At 43.7% G+C, this 16,434-nt stretch overlaps 1 protein-coding gene across 1 annotated transcript in view; it reads right to left on the reverse strand.

Moving 5' to 3' along the window:
• Positions 1 to 16,434, reverse strand: part of LOC311233527 (uncharacterized protein) — a gene marked incomplete at both ends in the record, with an annotated part of 43,856 nt that overhangs the window by 11,816 nt on the left and 15,606 nt on the right. Inside the window, 2 exons of the mRNA XM_084320493.1 lie at positions 3,237 to 3,340; positions 6,006 to 6,071. Coding sequence (XP_084176619.1) covers positions 3,237 to 3,340; positions 6,006 to 6,071 — 170 coding nt within the window. The remainder of the gene's footprint in view (positions 1 to 3,236; positions 3,341 to 6,005; positions 6,072 to 16,434) is intronic.

Consider the following 16,434-nt stretch of genomic DNA (forward strand, 5'->3'; position numbering starts at 1 on the left):
AGGATGTTTCACAATCTGCACCTCATGAACGCAAAGGAATGACTTCACAGTCAGACCAGAGTGATAGTGAGGAGTATGAGTCAGATTGTAGTGACATGTCTGAGTTAAAGAAGTCACAAAACAGAAGATCACTGTCAGTCAAAACTATCAAAACTTTGCTACAGGAAAACAAGAATGTTCGGGGCTTCAAAATAGAGGAACATATTACTGATACAGAGGCTTTCTATACGTCTGTCAGGTTTCACATGGGAAATAACAGCTTTACTAAGCAGGAAGTGTATAGACTAAGGAAATTACTGCCAAAGGTCCGAAAACAAATTTATGAAAGGAAAACAAGGGTCAACTTTTAATTTATTGTTATTGTGCGTTCTAGTCACTCCTCTTCTCTCCATGGAACATTTTAAGGTTGGAACTTTGAACTTGAATGGGGCAAGAGATGTGAGAAAACGTGCAACGCTGTTTGAACTGGTCAAGTTAAAACACATTGATGTTCTTTTTATGCAGGAGACAGTGATAAAGTAAATGAGGTGGAATGGAGGAAAGAATGGGAAGGTGATTTAGTGTTGAGTCATAATACTACAATTAGTAGTGGAGTTGGTTTTTTATTCTCAAAACGTTTTATTCCTGCTTCCTATACTGTAGAACATGTTGTAGAGGGTAGGTTCATTGTAGTGAAAGCACATTTTGAAACATTTAATGTGGTTTTATTGAATATTTATGCTCCTTCTAAAGGGCCTGAAAGAAAGGCTTTTTTAGATATAGTGTGTACTAAATTGTCCGATTTTAGTCCGGATGATTTCTTATTTTTTTCTGGAGATTTCAATTGCACAGAGAATAACAGTTTAGACAGGAATCATAATGAACCCCATCCAGCTTCTCAAAGTGCATTAAGAAAGCTTGTACACACACACGGCTTGGTTGATGTGTGGAGGAGGTTTCATGGGAATGAGCGCCAGTATACATGGTCTCATTGTAGGGATAATGTTGTCTCCTTAGCTAGACTTGACCGTTTTTATTGTTTTAAACATAATTTTAATGTTTTTAAAATGTGTAAAATATTGCCTGTTGGTTTTACAGACCATTCATTGGTAATGTGCAATGTCTTTATTAAGAATCTGGTGCCTAGAAGTTTGTATTGGCATTTTAATTCAGCTTTGCTCCATGAAAAGGATTTTAGGGATGTTTTTAGTTTTTTTTGGGTCCTGTTTAGGAGTAGGAAGAATGAGTTATCTTCTCTTAGGCAGTGGTGGGACTGTGGCAAAGTAGAAATTAAAATGCTTTGTCAACAACACACTCTCAATGTGACTAGAGACATCACTACCTCCATGAGAGATTTGGAGACTGAGATAGTGGACCTTGAGAAAATGTTTGGGTCCACAGGAAATCAAGGACAGTTTGAAGTCCTTAATAAAAAAAAATGGCTTTAGCTGACCTGCTAGGTGTGAAGGCTCAAGGAGCTTTGTTAAGGTCTAGATTTATGAATGTCAATGCTATGGATGTGCCTTCCAGTTACTTCTTCGGTCTGGAAAAGAAGAATGGACAGAATAAATTCATTCACTCTCTTCTGTCAGAGACAGGGCAGGACATCACTGATGCCAGTCAGATCCGGAGACGGGCCGTTGAGTTTTATTCTGCTTTGTATAGCAGTGAGTACACTGACAATGATGTCCTTCTACAGTCTTTTTGTGAAGGATTGCCCACAGTATCACGGGAGTCGAATGTGCTGCTGGAAAGACCTTTGGACTCGTCAGAGCTCTATTCTGCCTTACAGAGCATGGGTGGCGGGAAAGCCCCTGGTATTGACGGTTTGACGGAGTTTTACAAAGCCTTTTGGGACATTGTGAAAGACGACCTTCTCGAGGTATTCAATGAAAGTCTGTCTGAGGGTGCGTTGCCGCTTTCGTGTCGCAGGGCAGTGATAACCTTACTGCCAAAAAAGGGGTCTTTGCAGGACATAAGGAATTGGAGGCCTGTGTCAATATTATGCAGTGAATATAAGATTTTGTCAAAGACCTTAGCAAACCGTCTGAGAGAAGTGATGGATCAGATCATACATCGTGATCAGACGTATTGTGTACCTGGCAGGTCAATATTAGATAATGTATATTTAATTCGTGATGTTTTGGGTGTCTCTGATTCATTGGGATTGAATACTGCTCTTATTTCAATAGATCAGGAGAAAGCATTTGACCGCGTTGAGCACAATTATCTCTGGAGTGTTATGAAGAGTTTTGGGTTCAGCGATGGTCTCATTGCTATGGTGAAAGTTTTGTATCAGAACATTGAGAGTGTGTTAAAATTCAATGGTTCTCTATGTGCTCCTTTTGAGGTACAGAGGGGTATTAGGCAAGGCTGCGCTCTTTCTGGCATGTTATATGCAATTTCATTGGAACCCATGTTACAATCATTGAGAAATGAGATGAGGGGGTTAGCTATACCTGGGTTCCAGGATAACATTGTTTTGTCAGCTTATGCTGATGATGTAGTTGTTTTTGTAAAAAATCAAAACGATGTAAATATATTGGAAAGAATTGCTGACAGTTTTAGGGCTGTGTCTTCTGCCAAAATAAATTGTAGGAAGAGTGAGGCGTTAGCTGTGGGAAACTGGCATAGTAGATTACCTGTGTTACCTCAAAACATGATCTGGAAAAGGGATGGTTTTAAATATTTGGGGCTATACCTTGGGAATGACACGATTGTACAGAAAAATTGGGAGAATGTGGTGGAGAAAGTAGAAGGAAGGCTGTTTAAGTGGAGATGGCTGTTGCCTCAGATTTCCTATAGAGGCAGAGTCCTGATAATAAATAACCTTGTGGCTTCTACCTTGTGGCATAAGCTGGCATGTGTGGAGCCTCCTTCAGGCATGTTGGTGCGGTTGCAGGCAAAGATGGTTGATTTCTTTTGGGATCGCCTGCACTGGGTTCCTCAGAGTGTTTTGTTTTTGCCCAGAGAAGAGGGAGGGCAAGGCCTGGTTCATTTAGCGAGTAGGACAGCGACTTTGAGGCTACAGTTCATACAGCGATATCTGTTAGGACCAAGAGATTTAGTTTGGAGAGAAGTTGCCTCTTTTATTCTTCGACAAGTAAATAGTCTTGGACTTGATGTATCTTTGTTTTTAACAGACCCGACGACTTTAAGGTTAAATGCACTTCCTCCTTTTTATCAGGGGGTTTTTAAATGTTGGACACTTTTCAAGTGCACAAGGAATACTTCTATTAAATCGTTGCACTGGTTACTTGAGGAGCCTCTTGTTCACGGTGCAAGGATGGATATAGGCGACTGTGCAAATCCTGGGCTGACTGGACTGCTGTGTGCTGCCGAAGTGGTACGCCTGAGACGGCTGGCAGACACAGCAGGACCAGAGTTAAAGGATGCTCAGGCTGTGTGTTCGTTATTGGGCCTGAGGTCACAGCGCTACGCAACCAGGGTGCTGGATCTCTGGAGACAGAGGTTGACTGTTGAGGAGCTGGGAATGCTTAGATTATACAGCAGTGGAGCTTTAAAACCGGATAAACAGGATGAGTTTCCAAATATCTACCTGAGCCCTGTACTGGGAGAAATGTCTGGTCCTCTACTTTTTGTAAAGGGTTCAGCTTTTTACAAAATGGATAGGAAATCGTGGTACAGAAACTGTGTCAAAGTAATTAATAAGAAATGGCTAAACAATAGAGTGGACACTGTATGGAGGAGTAGGCTGTGTGCAAGTAATGACACTCAACCTGTGTGGAGAGTTTTATATAAACCTCCTTTAAAAAAACAAACGGCTGACCTTCAGTGGAGGATTCTGCATGGTGCTGTGGCAGTGAACGCTTTTGTTTCCATCATCAACCCAGAGGTGGATAATAAATGTCCTTTCTGTGGGTTGACTGAGACTGTTTTTCATGCGTTTTTAGAGTGTAACAGGCTTTTAGGGCTGTTTGAGCTGCTCACCGACGTTTTTGGGCTTTTTGGTGAAACCTTTTCTGTTATTGGTTATATTTTTGGAGCAGGATATAAAAAAGACAATAGGAAAAAATGGCAACTGCTTAATTTTCTGGTGGGGGAAGCTAAGCTTGCAGTCTATGTAAACAGGAGAAACAGAGTGGAAGATAAACCGGACCAGGATGCAGTGTTAGTGTGGTGCTGTAATGTGAAGGCTAGAGTCTGGCTGGAGTTCAGGTTTTATAAAGCTATGGGAAATTTGGAGGTTTTTGCTCAGGAATGGTGTTATGGAAATGTGATTTGTGATGTCTTTGATGATTAATTGGTTTTTAACAACATTATGAATATGTGAAGCTCTATTTATTTATTTGTTTGTATTGTTTTTTTTAATCTTGAAGATGAAAAGTCTTTTTTAAAGGCTTGATGTAAAGTTTTTGTTTCATACAGTACAAAATAAAGTACTTTAAAAAATCAAAAAAAATCTCTCTCTCTCTCTCTCTCTGGAAAGTGCCTTTGTCTGCAGTATCTGGAAAGTGCCTTTGTCTGCAGTATCTATCTAGTTGAGAATCTCTCTCCATCTATCGCTCCCCCCCCCCTCTCTTTTTATTTATTTTATTTGTGTGTCTTTCTTTCTTTCTCTTTCTTTCTTTCATTATTTCTTTTCCCTCTTCTTCTTTCACTCTCTGGAGATGTTCTCTCCCTCTCCTCACCTCCCCCACTCCCATCCCTCTCTCTATCTCTCAGAGTCAGGACTAAACAGAATGCTGGGATGCGGATATTCCACAGAATAAATCTCCAAGTCGTTGTGAAACGTCAGCACAATGCATGAGGAGGAAGAGGAAGATGATGAGAGGAAGAAGGGGAGGACAAGGAGGAGGGGGAAAGGAGGGGGGAGAAGGAGCAGGAAGAGGAGGAGAATGCAGAGGGAAATGAGCAGGATGGGTTAGAGGAAGACGAGGAGGAGAGCAGGACATGATGTAGATAAAGAGAGAAATAGATGAAGATGAAGAGAGGAGGAGATGGAGATGAAGATATGAGATGATGAGGAAGAAGGGAGGAGATGATGTAGCTAACGAGAGAAAGAGATGAAGATGAAGGGAGGAGATGGTGAGGAAGAGAGGAGAGTATGATGAAAAGAGGAAATGAAGAGGAAGTGATGAAGAGGAAGATGAGGTTTATGAAGATGAAGAGAGGAGGAGATGAAGAAGAGAGCAGTGAGGAGGGGGAGGAGGAGGGGGAGGAGGGCAGAGAGCAGTGAGGAGGGGGAGGAGGGCAGAGAGCAGTGAGGAGGGGGAGGAGGGGGAGGAGGGCAGAGAGCAGTGAGGAGGGGGAGGAGGGGGAGGGGGAGGAGGGCAGAGAGCAGTGAGGAGGGGGAGGAGGGGAAGGAGGGCAGAGAGCAGTGAGGAGGGGGAGGAGGAGGGGGAGGAGGGCAGAGAGCAGTGAGGAGGGGGAGGAGGGGGAGGAGGGCAGAGAGCAGTGAGGAGGGGGAGGAGGGCAGAGAGCAGTGAGGAGGGGGAGGAGGGGGAGGGGGAGGAGGGCAGAGAGCAGTGAGGAGGGGGAGGAGGGGAAGGAGGGCAGAGAGCAGTGAGGAGGGGGAGGAGGGGGAGGAGGGCAGAGAGCAGTGAGGAGGGGGAGGAGGGCAGAGAGCAGTGAGGAGGGGGAGGGGGAGGAGGGCAGAGAGCAGTGAGGAGGGGGAGGAGGGCAGAGAGCAGTGAGGAGGGGGAGGAGGGCAGAGAGCAGTGAGGAGGGGGAGGAGGGCAGAGAGCAGTGAGGAGGGGGAGGAGGAGGAGGAGGGCAGAGAGCAGTGAGGAGGGGGAGGAGGGCAGAGAGCAGTGAGGAGGGGGAGGAGGAGGGGGAGGAGGGCAGAGAGCAGTGAGGAGGGGGAGGAGGGCAGAGAGCAGTGAGGAGGGGGAGGAGGGCAGAGAGCAGTGAGGAGGGGGAGGAGGGGGAGGAGGGCAGAGTTGCAGACAGAAAATGCCATCTCCTTTTTCCCTTTCATATTTCCATTTGACCATCAGCTTAATTGATTTAATGACAATTTAAATACATTTGTAATATCATTTGAGACACTGGGCACACGTTACTGGCAACGAGTGCTGTGACGGACAGATGATGAAATCCTTGGTTTGATGTCCGCCCGCCGACTCCCACTGAGAAAGACATTAATATCAGTCATGAGAATCAGTCACGGTCTGGTAGATGTTGTTTGGATTTAACCTCTTAAGCATCGGGCGGACCGCCGACGGGCCTTCACGCATGCACGCGTCGTGGCACTTTGCCCTCGTCTGGAGGCTCCGGGCTGCGTTTTTGCTGATCAACCACTACATTGTTGGAAAGTTGAATTTGACACCTTTCGATCGTCACCCTACTCGGCCTATTGCGTGATTACAGTCTCGGGTCACAAGACCAAACAATCGACGAGCGTCATTTGGCAAGACATTCGGACAAGTGACCTTGTCCAGTTTGGCCTGTTCCTGAACGGACCAGTCACCTCTGATGGTGAAAATGATTGACGGCCTTTGTAGCCAATGAAATTCTGGGAGCCAACGGTATCCCACGTGAGGGCTGATTGCAACGACAAAGACAAGAAGACCAACGCGTTCTTTGTTTTGACTAGTGCATCGGAATTAATGGGAGCGGATGACCATTTTGGATAATCATGCCGAATTATTACCGGTACACACGTTAGAAAAACATGTGTAAAACACTCATTTTCTGTGGGATTGTTTTAAACGTTAGACCTGTTCAGGCTATGGAACCGTTGTGTTTTCCAGCTCCTACCTCTCAGCTGGAAGTCAAAAACAGGCATCTGGCAACCAGTCAACAGAAATGTGAGTCTGAGAGTTTCTAAGATTCCTAACTTCTTAACTTCTCTAACTTCTTTTCACCAACCAGTCAGAGGGACTAAAAGGCCATATAACCAGGGAACTGCTGTCAAAGTATGTGAAAATACACTGATATTAAGACAAGAGAGAGAGAGAGAGAGAGAGAGAGAGAGAGAGAGAGATAAAAGACAGAGAGAGAGTAGAGACAGATAGATGGAGAGACAGAGTAGAGACAGAGAGAGAGAGACAGAGAGTAGAGACAGAGCGAGTAGAGACAGAATGATAGAGTAGAGACACATTTACATTTAGTCATTTAGCTGAACGCTTTTATCCAAAGCGACTTACAAGTTCTGTACGACAGGAAGGGTACAACTCTATCAGCTGAGCAACAATGTTCATCAAAGTGTTGAGTGCTACAGTGTAGGTTACTTTGCATGACAGTAAGGTTAGTTAGGGTTAGATTTGTTTTATAATTTTTTTTTCCATTTCAGATAATGGTTGAAGAAGTGCGTCTTTAGTCGACAGCGAAATATTGGACGGGTTTCGGCTGTCCTAACTCGGGTGGGCAGGTCATTCCACCATTGTGCGGCAAGGACTGAGAAAACGCGGTGATAACCCTCCCGGAGCTCGGATAGGAGTAGGTCTGAGGCGGCCAGAAGATGCAGATCGTAGGGGTCTTGAGGGTGTGTAGTTAGAGACCATTGACCGGAGGTAGGCGGGAGCGGTTCCCTTTGCCGCACGGTATGCCAGGGTGAGGGCCTTGAAGCAGATTCGTGCAGCAATGGGGAGCCAGTGCAGGTCCCTAAGAAGTGGGGTGACATGGGCCGACTTCGGTAGGTTTGAGATCAGGCGGGCCGCTGCGTTCTGAATGAGTTGAAGAGGCTTGGTGGCAGTGGCCGGGAGGCCAGCGAGCAGGGCGTTGCAGTAGTCGAGGCGGGAGATGACTGTTGATTGGACGAGGAGTTAGGTGGCTTCTTTTGTCAGGAAGGGGCGGATCCTTCTGACGTTGCTCAGGAGGAATCTGCAGGTTCTGGTTGTCGCTGCGATGTGAGCGGAGAAGTTCAACTGATCGTCGAGGACAACACCAAGGTTCTTGGCGGTCGGGGACGCGGTCACACATGCGGCAACCGCTGAAACAATCACTTTAAACAAAATGTCACTTTAAATAATGGAAAAGCCACTTGAAAGGAAGGATGTATTGTATAGTATAGTTTATACATTAAGAGTTAAAATTGTAAATTGTATATTGTATAGTAGTGTACATAGGAACCAGTTTCTCAGGAACTTAGCATGTCTTTTTTTATCATGCATATCTTGTGTCTTACCTATTTTATTTTTTTCTATGCCTATTTTTATTATTGTTTTTGCACAATCAATGCAGGCATGACCACCCGCATTTCACTGTATCCCTGGTATGTATGTGACAAATACACCTCTTGATTCTAGACAGAAGGAGAGAGTAGATACAGAGAGTAGAGAGAGATAGAGACAGAGAGAGAGTAGATACAGAGAGAGAGTCGAGAGAGAGAGAGAGAGAGAGAGAGAGAGAGGATGATTCGAGAGAGATGGCTAATAAATGGTAAGAGAAGACCGACTATGATAGAAAGATATAAAAATCAATATTAGATCAGCAAAGATTGACAGGTCAGTGCTCACATCAGCAGACACTCAGGGTAATATAAACACACACACACACACACACACACACACACACACTGACAAGATGACAAGCTGACATCAGCTATCAGTCTGGCATTTAAATATCAGTGTGTGTGTGTGTGTGTGTGCGTCCGTGCATGCGTGCGGGCCTGTCTGTCTGTCTGTCTGTCTGTCTGTCTGTCTGTGTGCCCTCCCATAAAACGGAGTGTGATTGTTGTCTATATGTATCTTGTGTATCTACCCTCTGTACAGCACTTTGGTTGACACGCGTCATGTGAAATGTGCTATATAAATAAATCTGATTGATTGATTGATTGATTAATTGATTGATTGATAATCCCCACAGCAGGACTGCACGTTTCCACTCACTGTCTGCTGAATGACAGTGTTTGTGTGTGTGCACCATTTATCTAAATGGTAAAATGGTGAGTTTATATAACAGCGTTTATACAAAGCGTTTTACAATCTTGTTTTCCTCACATTTGACCCATTGTAGCTGTGTTTGGCGTTTATCACTGGATCAGGAATCTTTCATTCATTCCATCTTTATTTCAACTGGAAAAATCTTTGCAGGCACACCCTCATTTCCAATCATACAAATGTAAAAAATACATGATAAATACAATAAACAATACAATATATAAATTGATTTGTACAATCAATTAAAACAATTAAAGATTATGGTGGAATGGTTGGTGATCAAAGGAGACCAAAGTATTGAGCCTTAGAGTTTGTCGTATGATGTCTCATGTGTCATGAGCACAGAAGCTAAAAGCAGACGTCCCAAGTTCAGTACCAACTCTAGGTGCTTTAGGTGTGAGCCAGTCATGGGAGCATTCACCGTAAACAGTCTGCAAAATGTAAATGCATTAAAGGTGCTATAGATCATATTCAGCCACTAGATGTCACACTAGAGCACCAGCATCAGTCATTTTATCAAAGCAGGTGCAGTCCAGCAACTTAGGTAGGTCTTCTATAGCTCTGGCTTGTCTTTTGTGTTCGCTATACTATGAGTCAATGCTAAATTACAGGTGATCTCTCAGTGGTTTGCGTGGGCCAAACGAATAACATATGGCCCTTTGCACAAGTTATATTTTGGGAAGGGAGGGATTTGGAGTTTTGAACTCTGCACGTGCGTTCCGTTAGTGGTTAAAGTAACGCAGCATTCGTTCGGTACACAGCGCGCACTGAACCGGAACTCCCTCACAGAAGCGATTCTGTGATGCTTTCATTGAACTAATTTATACATTTTCTGCACACGCTTTGTCAACACTTTGAGAGAACAGCGTTGCAAATGATATATGATTGTGATTGTGATTATTAGGCTGTTTAATTACAAGGGTGATCAGAAAATTTAAATGCAAGCACTGCATCTAATTAATCTAATGGAAATCATATTTGAGGAATCATCAGTTAACATCTAACTCCCATTACACACACGCATACGCACACACACACACACACACACACACGCATACGCACACACACACACACACGGACGTGCACGCACGCACGCACGCACGCACACACACACACACACACACTGTTGATTGCATACCCAAAGTAATTAGTGATGTATTATACGTCATACTTATACGAGTCTGGTCTCTTTTGAAAGATCACTTTGAGTGCTAATGTAATAGAGAAACAGAGGTTTGAAATAAAATATTTGCTCTTTACTTTTGTGTTGACTTGTTGCCAGATGCCTAATTTTGTGTTCCAGCTGAGAGGTAGGAGCTGGAAAACATAACGGTTCCATAGCCTGAAGTCTTATAGTCCTACAGGTCCAACGTTTATAAAAATCCCACCGAAAATGTGTGTTTTACAAAGGTTTTTGTAACGTGTGTACCGCAATAAATCAGCGTGATTATCCAAAATGGCCGTCCCCTTCCATTCATTCAGACGTGCGAGTCAAAACAAAGAACTTGTTGGTCTTCTTCTGCCCCCTTCTCGTTACATCCAGCACTCGTCTCGGATCGCTTTCGGAGCAGACGCTCCTTGGCTACAACGGTGGTCAATTTATTTTCGCCGTCAGCGGTGACCGGTCAGTTTGGGACCGTTTACAGTTGGACGGAGCGGCCTGTCAAATGACGCTCGCCGGATATTTCGTCTTGTAACTCGAGCCCCGAAGCACGCAATAGGTTGAGCGAGGTGGCGATCGAAAGGCGGCCCAGAGCCGACAGACGAGAGTAAAGTGCTGCGACGTGCGCGGATATGGGACATCGAACGTTAAGATGCACATTTTTATATGTTGTACCCAGTTTAACCACCTGTACATTGTATATTGCTGTTGCACTTTACTGCTACATTTGCACTCTGGTTGGATGCCAAACTTATTTTCGTTGTACTGTACTTGTGCTGAATGATGACAATACATTTTAATATAATGTAATATTGAGGTGTGTACACAGGGGGGACCAGGTGAATCACACACAATATCCATCTCACTCATAGGATGCCAGAATAATTGCCCCACTCGTCAGACTGCAACTAAACACTTACTCAACAGTGTTATTTCAGAAGAATAATGGGAGGTTTTGACAGATAAGAATAATGGGCTCGGAAAATGAAAAGAATAGGACCCACTTAATTCTCATATGTTATTATTGAACCGCTATTGAAATACAACTCGTGTCGTATTTCCCCTCTACTCTGCGTGAAGCGGTAGTCATGAGGAGACAACATTGGTTAAAAAACACTGATTGAATTGGAGGAGGCTATTGTGAAGTCGTACAATGATAACGGGGTGGGGGGGGGGGGGGGGCACTCAGAGAAAACAGAGTGGATATGGGCCAGTCATCCCCGTGTGGATATATATCTGACGTGGGTTGTGTTTTCCCTATGCTATAATAAACTGGCCTAGATGATCAAACAGTGCTGTGAAAACTCGACAGATGCCGATCTGTCAATCTAACGAGAGAGGGGTAAGATATGGGCCACAAATTCCTATGTGTTGTGGTGGAGTGACATAATTCACCCACGGAACTATGGGTTGAGAAAAGGGACATTGTAGTTTGCGCTACTTTCTGTTCGAGAGAGATTGTTTACTTCCCTTTGATACTCCGCCTCTGACTCCTATCTTTCGGCACTACAGTGTGACTATATGAAGAGTTAGAGTGAGTGTGCGTGCATGTGGTCGGCACTACAGTGTGACTATATGAAGAGTTAGAGTGAGTGTGCGTGCATGTGGTCGGCACTACAGTGTGACTATATGAAGAGTTACAGTGAGTGTGCGTGCATGTGGTCGGCACTACAGTGGGACTATATGAAGAGTTAGAGTGAGTGTGCGTGCATGTGGTCGGCACTACAGTGTGACTATATGAAGAGTTACAGTGAGTGTGCGTGCATGTGGTCGGCACTACAGTGGGACTATATGAAGAGTTAGAGTGAGTGTGCGTGCATGTGGTCGGCACTACAGTGTGACTATATGAAGAGTTAGAGTGAGTGTGCGTGCATGTGGTCGGCACTACAGTGGGACTATATGAAGAGTTACAGTGAGTGTGCGTGCATGTGGTCGGCACTACAGTGTGACTATATGAAGAGTTAGAGTGAGTGTGCGTGCATGTGGTCGGCACTACAGTGGGACTATATGAAGAGTTAGAGTGAGTGTGCGTGCATGTGGTCGGCACTACAGTGGGACTATATGAAGAGTTACAGTGAGTGTGCGTGCATGTGGTCGGCACTACAGTGGGACTATATGAAGAGTTAGAGTGAGTGTGCGTGCATGTGGTCGGCACTACAGTGGGACTATATGAAGAGTTAGAGTGAGTGTGCGTGCATGTGGATGTGTGCGAAAATGTGCGAAGCCTTTGTTTTGCCTAGAAGAGCCACAGAATGAGCGCTAACATTTTGACTCCTATTAATTCCCTTGGGCACAAAGATGCCAATTTCCTGTGACATTCTGACTTGGTAGCAGGACAATGCCTCTGAACAACAACAGCTGACATTTTCTCTCTCGTTTAGATGAATCAATTAGCAGCCAGAACAACACAAACGCCCCCTATCGCGCAAACAAATCTGCTCTCCGTAAGCGAGAGCCCTGTTCGCCTGATCATTGATTACAAGCATACTTTTTCACCTCATAAATATCTTATCGTGTGTCAGCCCTACTAGTGTCACAGTTATTAAAGGGTTTGTTATGAAGAGATATGGTTCACTATGGTAGCTGATGCAATTCCTATAGGCAGGGTTGTAGTCGAGTCACTAAACCTCGAGTGAGAGTCGAGTCTCGAGGCCCCATTACCCGAGTCCAAGTCCGAGTCATCGAGGTTGAGTCCACTCCACTCTGGCCGTCAAAGAGCTGACGTACAAATAAAAAAACAGGTCTACATTTTAACATAAGCGGTCACCGTTTCAAAGGGAGTTTATTTACTTTGTGACACAATAGACATCAAATGCAGTGAGCAGTCAATGCTCAAGTCCACGTCGAGTCACGAGTCCTGAAAATCAGTGCTGGACTCGAGTGCTACAACACTGCCTATAGACCTGTTCGCTGTATACAAACATATCGTGTTCGCACCAATCAGCAATACCAACTGAGTCACGTGACTAAGTTGCCTTGGACCTGCGCGAGCTGCTGCGCTAAAATAATACAACAGGGCTCTATGGAGAAACCGTGACACTCCCCGGACTTAACACTTTGAGAGCCAGTCCGTGTTTTCCTTTTTACCCCCTTGAATGCCCAAATCCACTCCAATGTATTCTAATCTATGTTTTAAATTATGGCTATGTGTCTAATCTGCCCGTCGCTTATCAAAGACTAATTTTCCAGTCAACATTGTCAAAGCAGATTGTTTTTTTATCGCTTCATTTCCGTTTGATAGCATTTTGAAAATCACTCATTTTTGCGGAAAAAACAACACATTCTATGTTAATCGCCTTTTACTGTAATATTCTAGAAAGTTGTCATTTGTCGGCCTATTTATGAATCGTTTTCAAAAAAACGCTAGATGATCGATAGTATATGTGTGTGCACGCACGCTCGTGCCGCGCGCTGATAATCGCTGCTATTATTTCCTCATGGCTTTTACAGTCAAAACAGCTATATCACATATAGGGGAAACACTTATATATCCGTGAAAACGAGTCTGATTATCCTAAGACTGATAACATAGATTCCTTACATGAGATCAGATGGTATCCAAATGGTTTATTCCAATTTCCGATCGCCATACGAAAAAATCGCTCATTTGATTGATCCATCGTGTGTACAGTAAAACACATATTCGCCGCGGCACCAAGGCTCCAGAGTGAACTCTGGTAGACCCCGGCTGCATCAGTGAGAAGTAAAATGTGGAGTCAGAAATCCTTTCTCCCATTCACTTTCATTGAGTCCAATCCAAAAGGGTGATTTACCATCTGGGAGACGATAGGGGGCGCTTTTTTCACATCTGAGAGCCTGGGGTGACTGGATCTCCAATGGTAGGCTCGCTTGATGCAATATGATGGCTGGAGGTCATTTAGCCAAATCAGCATGGCTGCGAGTGTGTGTCGTTCACCTTTTACATATCTAGCTTTGGCATGGATTGATTGTTTAGATCGTTAGCATGGCTAACAAATGCAAATATATTGTAGTCTGCCCCATTGTTCTGACCAGGATTATGTTCCCTTCTGCTCCGGTGATGCACGCGCACACTGAGTCTGATGCAGTGGCGGCTGGTGAAACGTATTTGAGGTGGGGCTGTGCCATATTCACCGACCCTGCAGACTGATAAGAGGTGAAAAAGGTGACATGTTTGTAAACCAAACCCCTATAGGGGTGTGTGGGGGCATTGTCCCCCAGGAGAACATCCGGGAGATATCCGGGTCTGACAGCACTACAATTACATTTTCCTATCATAATATCATAACGCAGAGCCTGAGAGACTCACTTTATTTTGCTGCTGGTTTATGTTTATTAAAGGATCCCCATTAGAGACACATGAAAGAGCCTCTAGTCTTCCTGGAACATCGCTGTATGAATTGGAGGAGCCGTCACACTAACCCTGATCCAGAAGCTTTGTGGTCCAGGCTTGAACTTTCCAAAATTCCCTTTTGTTAGATCCCGCACTGAATGTCTCTTGTGATTATTATACATTTTCGACTATTAGCTAATTAGCTAGGACATAGGTTTTCCCCACTCCCTAAAACACTGACTCTGCTCAGGGTGATAAATGAATCGCCCTTTAGGCATCAAATTTGAAGACGCTGATTGGCTAAATGTACGTTGCTACGTGCATTTATGTTGCTATGTGCATCTTTCTATTTGCTGCGTTGCGCACTGACTGGGCGTCAGAGGGGATGAACAGGAAGCACAAACAACGATTTATATTTTAATGTTTTATATATTACACGTTATTGTGCATTTTAAACACAAACATACTTACAATTTGTAATTATTATTTATTAAAAAAACGAATTAAAATATTTTTAGCAGTCAAAATCTATTATTATAGAAAAACTAAAAACACTTTCCACCAGGGGGCGGCGGCGCCCTAGCGACCTCTAGTGACCAGCCGCCACGAGTCTATAGGTGCTTGTTATTTAGAGGGCGTCTTCGCCCACACAATTGCCATCTATCAACCCAGCTGATTCTCCTGGCCATAGGCTTTTCACGCATCCCTAAATATAACAATAGGGCAATTCACACTTTATTTCAAAAATATGTTGTTTCAACTCCTTATATTTATGCATATTGGAACAATTTGGTAGATACAATTTGTTGGAACAAGGGTTTACCACACACATTTCTACTTACTGTAGGTCAAAGAAGTCCCATTTAGCATAATTCATCATTGGAAATGTATTATTCGGCTTCCTTGACTGTGATGGGAATAATGCATATTTTTTTATGAACCTCATCATAATTCTTGCTAAAGTCTATATCCATAAGTGTACATTCTCGGGCAATATTTATTCATATTTCATGTTTTACATATATAGTTTTTTTGTTTTGCATATATATATATAGTTTTGATTTTATATTGTTTGTTTTTTATTACATCGAAATAAAGAATAAAAAAAAATAAAAAATCAATATTTCAAAGTTTCCTCTAATGGTAGAGCGATCAAATCTATTTGTATAAAAAAGAAAATCATGGAACACATTTTTTACAGTGTCTTCTTGTGTTTTGTATATATATATACAAATATATTACTTGCATTCAATATAAACATAAATAAATAAAGATCCCCTAAGCTATGCCAGCAGGGTACCCATCTAACCCCCTCACCCTAAATGGAAAAAAGCCTACAGTATAATTAATACAACCTGTTTCTTTACCTGTGAATGTATAGATTCAGTCCATTGCCGCTGTCAAACAGAGACCTTGGAACTCCAGTGTTGGTATCTACTGAGGTTCATTGAATCTACAAAAGATGGACTTTTACTGTCGAACTGCCTCACACTGAAACCCACTCAAAATGTATGTGTACTAATTTAAAATATGTATGGGTATACATGAGATTATTTTTCAAAATGTTTGAAAAGTAAACTTTTTAGAGAAACATGCTTTTCATCCAATAGTAGCATTTTTTATAATCTAGCAGCCAGAACAACATAAATTACCTGTTCAAAAGCTTTTAATGCAAAGTGTGGGTCAACAATGATCCATTTGAATTAATTCGGTTGAATTCATCTATTCACCATCACACATTAATACAATTGGGCTCATTGGAGAGTGCTGCCCTGTTCTGGACCACCTGGAGCGTCCTGAGGTCACCACTGTTCTGGACCACCTGGAGCTTCCTGAGGTCACCACTGTTCTGGACCACCTGGAGCGTCCTGAGGTCACCACTGTTCTGGACCACCTGGAGCGTCCTGAGGTCACCACTGTTCTGGACCACCTGGAGCGTCCTGAGGTCACCACTGTTCTGGACCACCTGGAGCGTCCTGAGGTCACCACTGTTCTGGACCACCTGGAGCTTCCTGAGGTCACCACTGTTCTGGACCACCTGGAGCGTCCTGAGGTCACCACTGTTCTGGACCACCTGGAGCTTCCTGAGGTCACCACTGTTCTGGACCACCTGGAGCTTCCTGAGGTCACCACTG

This window comes from Notolepis coatsorum (genome assembly GCF_963971535.1).
Source record: "Notolepis coatsorum genome assembly, chromosome: 8".
In the NCBI taxonomy this organism is placed as follows: Eukaryota; Metazoa; Chordata; class Actinopteri; order Aulopiformes; family Paralepididae; genus Notolepis; species Notolepis coatsorum.